The 16542-nt window shown below is 31.2% G+C and overlaps 2 protein-coding genes across 4 annotated transcripts in view; both read left to right on the plus strand.

Annotated features, from left to right (window-relative positions):
* The window catches only part of LOC140450237 (uncharacterized), a 47747-nt gene extending 38951 nt beyond the window's left edge, over window positions 1–8796 (plus strand). Inside the window, exon 6 of the mRNA XM_072543753.1 lies at window positions 4310–8796. Coding sequence (XP_072399854.1) covers window positions 4310–4488 — 179 coding nt within the window. The 3' untranslated portion in view covers window positions 4489–8796. The remainder of the gene's footprint in view (window positions 1–4309) is intronic.
* Window positions 8797–14224: 5428 nt separating this feature from the next.
* Window positions 14225–16542, plus strand: part of LOC140450241 (haloacid dehalogenase-like hydrolase domain-containing protein 2) — a 34710-nt gene continuing 32392 nt past the window's right edge. For 2 of the 3 annotated variants that reach the window (XR_011951992.1, XR_011951993.1), the window contains exons 1-2: window positions 14225–14484; window positions 14612–14914. Coding sequence is in view for 1 of the 3 variants with exons in the window: in XM_072543761.1 (XP_072399862.1) it covers window positions 14399–14484; window positions 14612–14914 (389 nt within the window). In the remaining 2 variants the exon portion in view is untranslated. The remainder of the gene's footprint in view (window positions 14485–14611; window positions 14915–16542) is intronic. The other variant, XM_072543761.1, reaches the window with a different exon arrangement.

Raw genomic sequence — 16542 nt, forward strand, 5'->3', positions numbered from 1 at the left:
TGACAGTTAGTAAATAAAGCTTGCGGTGCAATAGTTTTAACTTTTGCCTGGAGACCATTTAATTCACCAGACATCACGGCAGCGCCGTCATAAGTTTGCCCTACCAATTTATTTTTGATATCAAAAAATTTTAATCTGTCTTTTAAAACACCAAAAATATATTTTGCCTTATGGCTTTTACTCACTTCTGTAAAACCTAAAAACCTCTCATAGATATTACCACGTAACGCGTATCGAACAACAATTGATAATTGTGTCAGTTCACTACTTTTAGTGAAAAGCAAATGGTTTCCTGAATCTCAGATTCAATAACGTTACTCAAAATGTAACTAATTGATTCTATTAATTCATTCTGGATTGTTTTAGATACACCGCTAAATGTCTTCGAATCAGAAAGTAAATTAGAATATTCCAAATCGTATTTCTTAAACATTTTTATTAGTTCTCTATAATTACCTTGATTTAACGAATGCTCCGATTCATCTTGTCCCCTAAAAGATAATTCCTGACAACTTAAAAAAATTACAATATCAATTAAACGACGTAAAACTGCGTGATTATTTTTTACAATTTCGTTATGTTTAATAGCATTTTCACGTTGGGCATTATCTAATGAAATATAGATATTTTGTTTTCCAAATAAATCTAATTTAATCTGGCTATAAGTATGATCTTTTATGTAAAGCCCTAAATAATTCCTTTAAATTATCGTAACCAGATTCACACCACGGATTTTGATGTTTGCCCCTATTTGTCGAAAATAAAATGCGAGGCCAACAGAAAAGTTTGTTTTTTATTTCACTCCCAGTAAGCCATGAGTACTTGCTGTACCAATTATCTGAAAATGATCTATTACTTCCCTTACCCGCACTAATATTTATAAGCCGGGACATTTTAGGCAAAGGACGCCCCTTATTTTTAATAACAATTTGTTCTTCGTATGGAATAGATGGAAATCCATTATGCAAAATATAATTTACAATATCAGACTTATCAATACTTACAGTTTCTCCCATGGCTTGCATTTTTTAGGTTAATTTACCTGAATTTGTTTACACTTTAATTAAAAAAAAAACTTCTATGTCAAACCCTTTAACCTTTAACTATTTACGGCAGACGTAACGTATCACAGTATTACTTTAGAAAACAAAAATAAATCACATAAAGAAAGGCTAGTTCGTGCACTGAATATCACTTCACTTTACTACTTACGTTCTTATATGAAATAACATTTCATCCCGCGCTCGCAATGTACAGTTCGCGACCAATCACCAATCTAAATGAAGCATCGGCAAATTTAATTTTGCCGTACTTGGTAATTAAGTTCATATGGAAAGAAATGTATATTTGGTTGTTAATCAACTAATATTCCTTTGATTTTTACAAGTAAATCGTCAAGGTTGGGATCGGCTCGCCGAAAACGCAAAACGTGCCTTTTTAAGAATCCACAGGCGGATGGATGTCTCCGATATCGGATCATCAATTCGAAAAGTGTCTACGCAGGGATCACTTAACGCTCAGATTGGACGAATTCTTTTAAAAACCATGAATAAAATTTAGTCTGGTCGAATTGGTCGAATTCTTTTAAAAACCGTAAATAAAATTTAGTCTTTATTATCTCATTATCTCACAGATATTTTTTTATTTCACAAAAACAAATGACATCAACTGATTACCTGCCACAATTAATTATTGAAATACTGATTAAATTAAATATAAAAAAAATCTATAATATCTATTCGCTCCGTGCGTGACTGACGCGACACCTACCACCTTTATCTGACAGTTTTGGACCTACCAATTTTCAGGTTAAACATATGACATATGTTTGTCATTGTTAAATACAGGCGAAAATGACAATTATTAATAATTAACTTTTTAATTATATTTTTTCAGTTTATGTACAAAATAAATGTAGTATTAAAAACTGGGTTTCTCAAAATTCATCATAATATATCTTTTTAACCGCAAACGGAAAAATCTAGTACTCTAGTACTAGTATATAATTAAAAACAGTAATAGTAAAAGTTATGATATAAAAACTAAAGTCATCAGGCACTCTGCAGTTAGCTTGAAGCCTTATAAAATATCATTTAAGGTAAATTATTTAAATATTTGCTATTTTAATTGCATAAAAATGATGTTATGTGATATTTACTTTTTCATATTAATAGCACGGATCCATCCTTTTCTTTTCTGTAATTTATATGTAATCTTTGGGAACCTATAAAAACTACACTTACTATTTTTGCTATTATTAGCACAATTAAATACGCAACATGTATTTGCACACATTTTTGATAAAATTTATGCGTAAAAAGACTCCAATTTGGCATGGATGGCATGGCAAGACAATGGAGTTCTGACGTCGTAAATCTTAAATGACGTGCACGCATTTTTATATGAAATATACTATATGTGTATTCACCTTCATTATCCTTCGTACGTTTATGTTAGTGCGAGTAGGGCTTAGCTTAGATTCAAGGGGCTAGAATTTATTATGTTTTTGTTTTTAGGTTCTTAGTGTACCTTACTCAGAAATAATTATAAATTTATATGCAAATATGTGCTGCATCCAAATATAAATATTTATTGTCATTGTGCAAATTTTAATTTTGCGATATTTTATGATTTTACCTACTTAATTACTATTAACAACACAAGCGAAAGCAATCGCTTGGGCCCGATAGAATATTTTCCAACTCCAATACTCTCGGTCTGTAGCTAAGTCGCCTTGCACGCAATTCAATATTTAGTTTTTTAAGTTTTCAATCATTCAAACGAACGCAATCATTCCAACAATATTTTCAGTTAGTTGTTGGAGTCGTTTATTTACTATATAAGTAAAAACTTGTACGCTGTGCACAAGAGGGTTATGCCGCGATAATTTTCGCATTTCAGTTCAGTTCCCTTTTTTATAGATCGGGCGTATAATCCCGGTTTTCCTGGCTGATGAAGATATATTACGAATTTTTCTTTTCCCTATAGGTAAACTACCTGGATGCGAAGAAGTATCTCTTTGTATGAGTTCTTTGTGTATGGATGAAATCAACGGTTTCATGTTCCAATTTATGACGATCAGTTGTATACGATGGTTTAAATTTCCAATGTGGAAATATGTTCGGAATTAAACATATTATAGCTTCGACAGACTTGGGGCTTGATACATCAACCAATAATAGGATTTCCAACTGAGCACTCTGTATGTTGTTGAAAATGCTTTAAGAACAAAATGAAGGTGTCAGATTTCATGTACCTAACCAGATTTGTTTATTTATTTATTAAATATATTTATATATTTAAATTTTAGAGTAAGATCCCAAAGCGATCAGACATAACTTATTTTCTCACAGATGAAACCTTAGAGTCTGAGTAGCGTCTCGTGTGCTTTGAATACCTGCGTATTTATGAAACTTGCTGAGTGACACCTGGGCAGGTACCAGGTGAGAAAGGTAACTAAAAATAAGAGCTATTTAACTTAAATTTACATAACTGATTTTTATACATATTTTGTAGAATCTTATTTTTAAAATACAGTAATAAGTGTCAGACACTTGTTATGGACCAGAACTTTTGTCAGACGCTTTAAAGCTCCACTAAAATTAAATGAACTTTACTTACTTTTACATGTCTGATTTTTAAATAGAGATGCAATATTTAATCGGATCGAAAACAGTAAGTATTCTTAATGTATTTGAATTTTTTACTCTGAAGCTCATGCACACAGCACTCTCGCGCTCATACTTCTGGTTAACTAATTTTTGTGTTTGAGGGATGTTTGCTCATTTTAATTTGTCTGACTGATTAAATATAACTTTATTATAGTTCCATTAATAACATATTTAAACAACAGACATGTAAAAGTAAGTAAAGTTCATTTAATTTTAGTGGAGCTTTAAAGCGTCTGACAAAAGTTCTGGTTCATAACAAGTGTCTGACACTTATTACAGTATTTTCAAAATAATATTCTACAAAATATGTATAAAAATCAGTTATGTAAATTTAAGTTAAATAGCTCTTATTTTTATTTACCTTTCTCACCTGGTACCTGCCCAGGTGTCACTCAGCAAGTTTCATAAATACGCAGGTATTCAAAGCACACGAGACGCTACTCAGACTCTAAGGTTTCATCTGTGTGAAAATAAGTTATGTCTGATCGCTCTGGGATCTTGGACTATTTATAAAGCATAGATTAAATCTGTATTATTATTATATTTGGTTATAATTTTTAAATACAGTCTTATTTTATGATTATGTAAGTTTAAGATTATTTCTATAGAAACAATTTATAACAATTCTTATTTTTTAGGAGGACAGGTGGTACTGAGAAGTAAAGGTCAACAAGTACTTAATGCCAGCATTAAATCAATTGGCAAGAACGAAATCGACTCATTGTTGGATAAAAGGGCCAAGATTCAGCTGAAGAAGTACGATAAGAAGATTGTTTCAGCTGGTACCAGTGATCGTAAAGATAATGGTGGTGTGTGAAAATAAACATCTTAATTAGAATTTAAATAATTCGTAATATGATACCTACATAAGTACATAAGAAATTTTATTGCATAGGTTTGAATGTTTATACAAAAAACTATTAGAGGTATTTATGTGAAGTAATGCATTCAAAATAGAACAGTGTACATTAATTAATAATACTTTGTTGTAATGCATATATTACAAATGAAAAAGAGAATCAGGCACATACGAAATAAATTATCACAGTTCTGGGAAAGAAATTATAAACATTAACAAAATTTATGATTCGCAGATTTAAAATTAATTATTGCTTGAGCTTTACATAAAAGCTAAGCTGTGTTTTTAGGTGCTTGCACAAGTTACAATTGAATATGTCTTGCTTAATCAACTTATATCCAAAAATATATAGGACAAACAATCTACGAACCTTCACCAGAGTTAACGGACACGTAGTAAGAAACAAGAAAGTTGCCTTAGCCTTATTCGCACATGAAACACAAAGTAGACGTCAGTTCTTGTAGACAGATTGCAACTATTACACACTTCAAAAGAAGAACAATAAGGAAAGTCGCTGAAATAAAACCACAAAGAAGCTGTCGTGGTTGTTCCTTTCCTACAACATAAGATGTGAACTAAAACTTCTATATTGGTTGATTATAAACAACGCCGATTAATTAATCTTTGTGGAAGCAAGGTTTAGTTAGATGTTAAAGGAATAGTAGACTGTGAGTTAAGTATTTTTATTTTATTTAAGCACAGTTGATTACAAACACTTTGATTACTGTTTCTTTTAGGCATCGACTTGTCTTGAGATGACTGAGGTTAAAAATAGTATTTTGCTATGTCGGCGAATATTGAAGTGATGACGAAAGATTGTAATAATTATTGCGTGAAAGCGCCGACTTTTATAGAGTTTTTCAAAATAAGGGGACATTTTTTACTATCTTTTTCTGGTTTATAGTTTTGTAAATTCAAAAGCAATAAAATATTTTACGACCGGCTGTTAAAACCTTTTAGTGAGGATGGAACGAAAAAAATACAGATATGAGGTTCAAATTGTTACTTATAACCTAAAAGGAAATTGACCTAGATTTACTGACACCTAAGAGATCCTAAAAAGAGCCGAACAATTTCTTTGCGATAGTACGTCTTAAAATTATGGATGATCCCTTGGTCCAATGGTTGCAATTTGGAAGTGGTTTCTGGCGGAAAGAAGTAGAGTTCCACGTTGGACAATGTAGGAGGACTGTTGTGGACAGTGCAATTGTCGAAAAATAGTAAAATTTTCCGCTTTTACCGTTTTATCTCTCCATTAACTGTTAAAAGCCAATTGTTAAAAAATTCTGTCGTCATCCAAGCTTTTTTTTGGCAGCAGCCTAATAAAACCGTTTTGAATTCTAAATTTTCGGTTAAATATTGTCCTGTTAATGCGATGTAACTCTCAGTTACTCCAGATGTCCAGAAAACGGATGAAACGATTCTTTGCATAGGTTTAGTAAATCCATATCTATTTGTTTCTTTTGTTCTAAACTAATCTTTTTATTAATGGAAGTATCCATCACCTTCGAAAATGCAGATCAATGGTAAATCGAAACTCATTCATTAATCAGAATACCTAGTTATTTTATTTTCAACGTTAACCGATAGCCCGATTGTACACTGTCCCGGAAGAGTTATTTTTAGTTTTGTAGTAGTCTCTCAGATCAACTAATCGTCCTCGTCGACGTAAAGTGTTCGTTGCTCCTCTGTTTACGTCTACACAAAACGTAGTTTTTTTGAATCAACCATCAACTAGTTACCAGTGAGAACCAGTGAGGCTTACCAGTGAGAAACCGTAGATTCGTAAATGACATAATGATTTAAAATGCAGGGATTTTCTGATAAAAATGAAGGTAAAAAACAAAAGAAAGAGTTAAGAAGCTGGTTACTTCTATAAAAAAAGAAAAAGAAGATTATACTATTGAAAATCAACCAGTACGAGAAAAAGAAACTGATAAAGATGACTTAAGTCTATGGTGTATTTTTGATGAATTGGACATTACTCATCTAAACATACACCTGTATCGAGAGATATAAAAAAAGTCGACATGTATTTGTCTGGTGATATATTACCCACAAAAAAAAATCGAACGGAGATTGGAACTGTCTATTACAGTGGTGGAAAAACCATCGCCATGTGTATCCTAACTTAACCACTATATTCATAAAATATTGTAGTATTGTAACAAAATCTGTTCCTTGTGAACACATGTTCAAAATCTGGTTTAATTTTAAATAAAAGAAGAACACGGTTAACAAGAAAAGTGGAAAAACTAGTTTCTTAGGTATCTTAGGATCGGAACCAGAGATATGTAAACTAATCGTCGCACTAATGGGCAATGGGCGTCAATAAGAAATATGGAGGGAAGATCAAGGGGAAATATGATTGTTATCTTTGTCTATTCGCTGAAAATATGATTTTATATCTGTGTTAGATATCCTGTTAAATTTTACCATACCGACCAAAAACTTTTACTTACACTGTATATATATATATATATATATATATATATATATACTACAGTCGACTCACGTTAATTCAAACCTGCGATAATTCGAACCTCTCTATAATCTATATATGATATATATATATATATATATATATATATATATATATATATATATATATATATATTCGTTCCGTAACCTTGCTCGTATCTCGAAAGCAATTTGAGAAGTTGAAATTAATTGAAATGTCATTCATCCGTTTCAGCTCCCGAAACATCACCTCAGTTGTTTTAGTTAAGTGTAAGAATAAGAAAAATGTATTTACAAGAATAAACATTCATTTATAAATAACAAATACATAGTCTTTAAAAACATAATAAAAATTATACTTCGTCACTACTAAGCAAACCCGTTTGTACTAATTTTTGATTTCGAAATAACACGTCGTTGATTTAATAATTTATAAATTTATAAGGAACTTCATAACATTTTAAAATAGATTATACAAGCATTTAATGATGGTCATTATGATGAGAATGTCTTATAGAATACCAGCATCATAGTGGCAATTAAATGCAAGTAGTACACATGATTTTTTCTACGATCATTCACAACAACAAATATATTCATTTGTATTTATTTTGTAACACAAACAAATTATTAAATAGTTATTTGATTTAATTAATTATTTTGTTGATACATTTATATTTTGAATATAACAATTATTAAAATGAATTTATGCTAAATTATCAATATCACTATCATCTTCAGACATTTTCTTAAAAAGATTTAATCTTGAAATTTGTCAGTTCGTTTAAATATTGTGAACTGCCACAGCGTATGCATTTGACTTGATATTGCTCATTGCATATGTGCCACCTACAGAACGTCATCTAGCGATTCTATTGCTTAAAAACCTGTATCATAATTAAGTCCATTATGATACAGCTATTGAAATTGTAATTAATAAATTAAAGTATGAGAGTAGAAAAAATATATTTAGATTTTAGATAAACTTGTTACCTTTTTGGGGTACTTTATCTCATTATTAGTTTGCGCATTCTTAGTTCTGATTGATTGATTAGTTTAGTATGTCTTGTTATACACCATGTGTATTAAAGTATGATAATACAGTCATTATTATCTATATATTATTTTCTTTTAAGTCCGTTGCACGTTATCAATGACATTTCTACGTCGTCGCATTATAATCAACTGCAAGTGCCGACTACATGAAATGTTGGTTCTGTTTCCCGAGTTGCCACGTGTTTTATTAATGTTCTAAAATTTTGTGTAATATAAACAAACCTAAAATACTGTTCATATGCAATTATTTATTAATGTATTTCTATTTACAAAATGACTATTTAAATTGTACCAACCTTATAAATTAAATTTTATAAATCCCTAAGCCTTAAAAGATACAAAAAAGTTTTGTATGATAATAATTTATAAGAGTGAAACATGATCTTTAAAAATGAATATTTTGTCAGTAGCAGTTTTTTTGTAAAAAAAATATTTTTTTTAATACTATTTGTTCATTATAATTTAATATTTGTATCATTGCAGCTTTTACAGATTAATTACAGATTAATTAATAATAATGATAACCTTACATTATTTCATAATTCCGTATATTCTCTACTATCTCGACAATAAGGCAACACTATGAGAAAATGATAACGTAAAATTTAAGTGAAAAGCAATGGATTTTTAAGACATATTAAAATTATATAAAAACTTTATAATGATAATTTATAGAATTCAATTACGATTTCATTAGTACGTATCTTCAATATTGATTTTTCAGTATTAAAAAAAAAATAAAGCTCTTAATACGTGTATTATTTTATAAACCTAACATTATTTTTACGTCGTTACTCAGTGTGACGCTGCGTTGTTCGTGTTTGAATTTATATTTTTCCGAACTAACCAACAGTACTCGTCTCTGTTGCCTTTTTTCATAACACTTTGAATTTGATTAATATTGTAACGTAAAAGCTAATTTCGACGTATCCCATAAGAACGGTTGCATCTCTTAAAACGATGATGCGTGTTCGAGAACCTTCAAGATGTATCGACCGACTTACAGAGCGTGGAGTTCATACAAGTGCAAATATATGTGGACTACTCCAGATAATTCTAGAATAATCTATTCGTTATGTAAATACGGCGCATTTATTGAGTGAGTTAGTTAATAAGGGAATGTCGTATTGTAAACTTTAAATAAATAGTTTATATAAATTAGAACCGCTCATTTTATTGTTACAGTGGTGTTACGGTGTGGGGTAATTTATTAATTAAAAAAATAAATTAAACAGTGACTTTTGAAAAGTATTGTTAGTCGGGAACATCCGCTCAGTTGTTCTTTGCAACATAGAGCATTTGTACAGTACGTGTGTGCCTGACCAAAGATGTTGCTAAAGTTTTTTCGGGGCCTTCTTTCAGTGCGTCACAGTTTTTTGATTTCTTTCTAAAGCATTAAGTTGGATGTGACAGAAAAAGCGGTAGTTCCGTGATTAAACACAAAAATATTGCAGCGTTACATATATAAACGGTCTATTCCTAACCTACGTTTGATTTCGTTGATATTTGAAATGCGCGCTTTCTAAAGCTATTTAATTGCGCAAAAAATGAACATTTGACGTAAAACTTCATCCATGTTGGCCGTCCTTAAATGTATAAAAGAGTGGAGTGTTCGTTGTCGTTTAGGTCGGTATTTGGCATTACTTTATAACGCTATGCAGTATTTTGAGTTTTGGATTATTTATTTTTTTAATAAAATATTTTAGAAATGCCAAGATATACGAGGGAATAAGTACTAATACTCAAATTACTTTACTATTTTTAATTAGAAAATAAGCTGGACAAACTTTCTTACCAATTTCTGCTGTTCTTGAAGTAAGTTTAAAATTATGCTGAAAATAAAATTGTTTTTAAAAAGATTCTGATTATTCCATCACAATGAGCGAATCAGTAGCCACCAGTCTTGAATCTAATCAAATAGAATTGATTATCGAATCCAATCGATTGTCAAATAATATCAATTACCGAATTGAATGGATTTTGGAATTGAATCGATTATCGAAAAGAATCGGTTATCGAATCGAAGCGATTATCGAAATGAATTGATAATAGAATCGAATCAGAATTAAATCAAATCCAATCAATTTTCAAACCCTAATCGAATCGATTATCGGAAGGAGTCGATTATCGTCGGATCGAATACAAATAAATTAGAATGGAATAAATTAAAGTAAATTAAATCCGTAGCTCCTGGCTTAGACGATAAGACATCTATGCTTCCTCTCCTCGGTCACCCCCTTAGTGCCACATCCCGTTTTTTTTGTGTCAGATATATTATTAGCTGATATGTCGTTAAATAATAATTATATTAGTTACCTAATAAACATTTTTGAAAACAATATTGTTTTGTGTTTACAAAAAATGATGGCAAATTATTTAATTGTATCACAAGAAAACGAACTAACTAAACTTGTATTATATACGATTATAAAAAACAATAAATGGATCGTTTTATTGTGACTTTTAAATGTTTACATATTTATAAATTTAATAAACAATATTGTTTACTATTTAATCTACCTTGCAATAAAAGTACTAGTTTAATGCCATAAGCTTTTTCCCTGTGGCTAAGTACAATCCTGACATTTTTCAGATTCGTCAATAATTACATGAAATAAATCTCGAAACATCCATTACATTACATCACGTCATAATTAATGACGCATTGAAAGAAGGCTCTAAGAAGAACCATAGTAGAACTATGCGTCTATATTCTTTAGTAGAACTTTCAGTGAAACATTTGCGTGAGCAACTTCGAAAATGTTTCCAAAAGATTCGATGAAACGTCTCAAATTATTAAAGAAGCAGCTAGACAAAATGACGAGAAATTCGAAAACGTTTCTAGAAGATTCGACGAGACTTCTCAAATAAGTAAAGAAGTATGAACAATAAGAAATGTGAAGAAGTTTCTAGAACACTCGATAAGATACAGAAAAATTTAAACGACGTAGAAGAGAAGATCAAATAATTAGAGACCATGATAACCAATACAAAAGGGCTACCACCAGATAATGCAGTAGTTTTAGATCCTGTAGTTTAAGAAGAATCACCGAGAGACGAAACGAACATCATATGAGATTCGAATTGTCACCATTTGATGGGAATTCGTCCTGGTCCATAGAATTCAACGAGCAAGTGAGAATTAGCAAGAATTTGAAGCAGATATTGCTCGTATAGAGCGGTTGTCTTGTCCGGAGGCACCAGAACACATTGTAAGAAATTACTGTAGATACCTTTGTCAATGGGTTGAGAAACAGTGAACTACAGAAAGCTTTACGACTAGCCAGACCGAAAGTTTTAGGTGAAGCGCTCGCCATTACCTTGGAACACGAAACAGCTAGTCAAGCTTCACGGAGCTATGGAGTACGAACCTCTGAAGAAACCGACGAACGAAACAATAAACGTCTGAAGGAAATTGTACGGAAAAATAGTTCGTAAGTAAGTTCGTGCAAGAAAATAATGCAATATTTAGAAAGCTAGAACAGATCGAACTATCTATCTATCTATAGCCCAAAATCTATTCATGTGTTGAATATAGACCTCTCCCATTTGTCTCTGTCTTCTGTTTGTCTTTTCCACATTGGACCTCGCTTTGCTCAATGTCATCTTTCCATCTCATTTGCGGTGGACCTCTTGACCTTCTTGCAGTATATAGTCTCCAGCGGCCAATTTCTTTATTCCATCTTCCATCCTGATATCTTTCGTTATGCCCAGCCCATTTCCATTTTAATTTCAATGCATGTTCGATAGCGTCTATTGTTTCGGTTTTGCATCTTATCCACTCGTTCCTCTTTTTATCTCTCAACGATATTCCCAACATTTGTCTTTCCATAGCTCTTTGATTTTTCTTTATTCTATCTAAGTTGCTCTTGGTACACGTCCACGTCTGGGCACCATATGTCAAAACAGGTAGGACGCATGCATTAAATACCTTCGTTCTTAATTTTAAAGGTATTTTTTGGTTTTTGATAGTATATGAGAGTTTTCCGAATGCAGCCTACCCCATTCTTATTCTTTTGGTTATTTCTTTAGTCTGGTTACTTTTGTCTGCTCTGATAGCTTGTCCTAAGTAAATATATTCTTGGACGTGTTCTATGTTTGTTCCACCTATGGTAATTACTGATCTGTCTTCTGTATTATTCATTATTTTAGTTTTCTTTAGATTCATTTTTAGTCCTTTCTCAAGAGATGTTTTTTCTAGGTCTGAAATCATTATTCGTAGTTGTTCCATAGTTGTTGCTATCAGGAGTACATCATCGGCGAATCTTAGATGATTTAAATATTTCCCGTTTATACAAATCCCTTTATTGTCCCAGTCTATAGATTTAAAAATGTCTTCCAACGCCAGAGTAAATAGTTTGGGTGAGATTGTATCCCCTTGTCTGACACCTCTACAAATTCTAATTAATGGAGTTTGCAAATTAGCTGTATTCTCTTAATATTCCGTGCCATGAATCTTTTTTCATAGTCAACAAACGCTAGGTATATTGGAAGGTTGTATTCTTTGGTCTTTTCTATCAATATTTTAAGGGTGTGAAGGTGGTCGGTTGTGCTGTACCCCTTTCTAAATCCTGCTTGTTCAACTGGTTGGTATGCATCAAATTTGTTGTTTAGTCTAGTTGTGATCACCTTAGTGAAAGTTTTATAGATTTGTGACAAGAGAGATATTGGTCTATAGTTAGCTAATTTTGATCTATTTCCTTTCTTATATATCAGAATTGTATTTGCCTTGTTCCACTCTTGCGGTATTTGCCCTTCAAACAAACATTTATTGAAAAGTATCTTTAGGTAGTCTTTTATCTTTTCCCCTCCTTCTTTTAACATTTCAATTAGAATTTCATCGTCTCCCGGAGCCGGAATATCTCTAATTGCTTTTTCTATTTTTTCTCCGGTTATGGGGGGTAATATTTCAGAGTTTACATTCATTATTTTCTTTTTCAGGTTTTGTTGAGTTGTATCAGGTGGTCTGTTTTTAGAGCTGTAGAGGTCACTATAATATTCCATTGTTATCTTAGATATTTGGGTTCTGCTTTTTTTCTATTACACCTTGTTTATTTTCCATCTCTATGATTTTATTTCTTCCTAGGTGGGACTTGATAGATCTTAAGTTTCTGTTTTCTTCTATAATCTTCTCGATTCGTTCTTCTTGATGTTGTTTGAGTTTTGTCGTCTTCTTGTTTTATATGTCTTCTTATTTCTGTATTTGTGTAAGGGTTTTGTATTCAGTTGTATTTCTTTTATTTTCTTGTAGTAGGCTTCTCCGTTGTTGTAGCATGTCTAAAGATATGGCACTTAGTTTTGATTTTTTGTCTTATTTTGCTGGTGCTACTTCTAAGCTAGTCTTTAGAAGTTCTTCAGTGATGGCTTTGTTTAGTTGATCTAGATTTAGGTATTTTAGCTTTAGTTCTTCAGCTGTTCTTAATTTGTTTTGGTATTGTTCTTTATTCTCCTTTAATTTTTCTGGGTGGACTTTTTTCTTAGAGTGCAGATATTGTCTTCGATCTTTTTTGTGTTTAATACTTATTTTAGCCCGTATCATTCTGTGATCACTACCAGTAGAGATTGAGTTTATTACTGGGACGTCTTCGAAAATGTTCTTTTTGTTTGCTAGTATGTAGTCAATTTTATTTTTAGTGTTCCCATCTGGCGACATCCACTTCCATTTCCTATGTGGTTTTTTCTTGAAGAAAGAGTTCATGGCAAATAATTTGTTGTTATCTAGATAGTTCGATCGAACCTGGGCTGGAAAAGTTCATTCAAATACTGATACTCTGTCAAGACGGCTATGCAGTGCAAATTGTAATCACTGTCGTAAATTAGGAGAACAACTTTGCCCCGTGAGTCGAACCACCGTCATTAATGATCAATGGCAGCCTCAACAGCTACAAAACGCCCATATTCTTTGGTTCAAGTGTACATATTTAGAAAATAAATGTCCTATTAATAACTTAAGATTTCAGCATGCAGCTACTGTTTGAAAAGGGCAGTTCACCTTTCCAAATAAAACGGATATATAAAATTCTTAGTAGTTAGTTCTTATCTAGATGTCTGTTTTTGTTTTAACATTTTCATCAAGTTTTAATAATTGTAATTTGGTCCTTTTTTTTACACATCTGTAAAATAAGTTGCCTACAAAGGGTATTCACGTCATTGCCGTATTCCAATTATGTCTTTCTGTAAATGTCAACTTTCAGTTTCAACAAGTTTCAAGTTTCAACCTGACTAAACGGAACTTATTCTCTGGTTTTAACGTAAATTTAAAATTTTTGAGGTTATAGGATATACTCTGTAGGTGCACTTAAAGTTGATTTTGATTGAAAAGTATAGTAATTTTTAAACAAAATATTATAAAATGATCAGAGCTGTTTTAATTGACTTAAGTGGCACTTTACACATTGAAAATCAAGCAATTCCTGGCTGTGTAGATGCATTAAAGAGGTAAGTTGATAGTTTATAAACCCATTTACAATTTTTATAACTTACAGTTTTTTACCAATATGGTTTATTAAATTTTTATTACATCCAGTGTTTTATAACATGTATTTTATTTTTAAATGCATTTTAGGTTGAAAGAAAAAGATCTGCATGTAAAATTTGTAACAAATACTACAAAAGAAAGCAGGAGAGTATTATTTGAAAGGTTGCAGAGTTTAGGATTTGACATAAAAAAAGAAGACATTCTAAGTTCTTTGACAGCAGCTAAGAATCTAATTGTAGATCGTAAATTAAAGCCAATGTTAATGCTTGATCCAGCAGCTTTAGAAGACTTCGAAGGACTTGCTTGCTCACCAGATGAAATGCCCAATGCTGTTGTTGTTGGCTTAGCACCATCTGAATTTCATTACGATAGATTAAATGAAGCATTCAGGTAAATGTATACCCACGATCTTTTTACAATAACTCAAGAATAAAACTGTGTTAAGTTGTTATGACAATGAACAGTACTTAAGACAATGTTCATAATATATCCCCTAAGGAATATTATGTCACTACTATGGTGATACATTATATATATATATATGAGAGACAAGGACATATAGACAAAACTTCCGTGCGCCCCACCAATCCTCATTAAATAAAATAATAGTTTTGGCTTGTCAAGCAGAGAGTGCGGATGTGCCTAATATTGAAGAAAAAAAAAATAGTGTACAGCAGCACAGTTGACAGTAAGTATTTTATTGTTTTATGTGAATTTAAGGATAAATAGCTGTTTCTAGACTTTAATAATAAAAAAAGGAGTAATATTAATTATGAATTTGCTTATTTTTTTTATAGTTAACTGTTAAAATAAGGTGGACGCGAATTAGTACACCAAATTTCTAAAACTTACAGTTTGCGTCCGCAATGGACGCAAACTATACCTACAAGGGATAACAAGAGAACAAATTGCGTCCTTTTTTTCATTAAATACAACTGACCTTTTACTGTTTTACTGTTTAATTTTACAAACTTTTATTGTTTATTTTTACAAACAAAAAAAGTTTGTAAAATTAAGATGTATTATTATACATTTGATTGAAACGAATGATTTGAATGAAATCATGAAATGAGTAATTTTTTTTATTATAAATTTTTGTAACAATAAAATACTGAAAACTTCCACAACAATTTATTTTAACCTCTTATCACTACAGCTGTTTCAGCTGATTGCCTTTCTCAAGTGATCTATTTTTGGCATGAGTTTACACTTTATAGTCTCTAATGAAATAGGTTGAGGAGGGGAGAACTGTTTGTCTCAAGTTAATCATTCATAATAATATCCGTGTTTTTTAATTTGTTGATTTCCATAGATTCTAACAAGGATAGCTTAAGGCCTTTATTTAGAATGTGAAGAATTTTAAATTCGTCATTAAAAGAATGATTGTGATCTAGAAGGTGAAGTGTGTATGTAGAATCTGTTTTTCTATTATTGAAAGCCCTTTTATGTTCTGCTATTCATTTATTAAAGTTTCTACCAGTTTGACTGATGTAAGTTTTTGGGCAGTCGCCACATTTAAGTTTGTACACACTACTGTGTAAGTTTTTTTTATGTTGGCTCTTGTTGTTTTTAATATATTTGCCTAGGTTGTTATTTATTAGGAAAGCTGATGTTATTCCTTTCTTTTTTAAGTGTTTGGCTATTTTTGTTGATATTTTGCCTGTATATGTAATCGAGCAGAAGGTACTGGTTTTTTCTCTGGTGATGGAAATACTAATTTCAGGGCTTTCTTGCGTAGTTTTTGATTTAACCTTTTATTAATTGTTTGTTCGTTGTATCCGTTGTTTACTGCTATTTGCTTAATGATATTTAATTCTGTCTCAAAGTTGTATTTTGACATCGGAATATCTGTTAATCTATGTAACATACTATGATAGGCTGCCAGTTTATGTTGTGTTGGATGGGATGATGAATTGTGTATAGTTGTGTCAGTATGGGTAAGTTTATGAAATATGGAGAAGTGATGAAGTTTGTTTTTAAGTCTGATAATTTTTAAAAATAAAAAAATTTATGAATTG

Source organism: Diabrotica undecimpunctata, chromosome 9, assembly GCF_040954645.1.
Source record: "Diabrotica undecimpunctata isolate CICGRU chromosome 9, icDiaUnde3, whole genome shotgun sequence".
NCBI classification, from domain to species: Eukaryota; Metazoa; Arthropoda; class Insecta; order Coleoptera; family Chrysomelidae; genus Diabrotica; species Diabrotica undecimpunctata.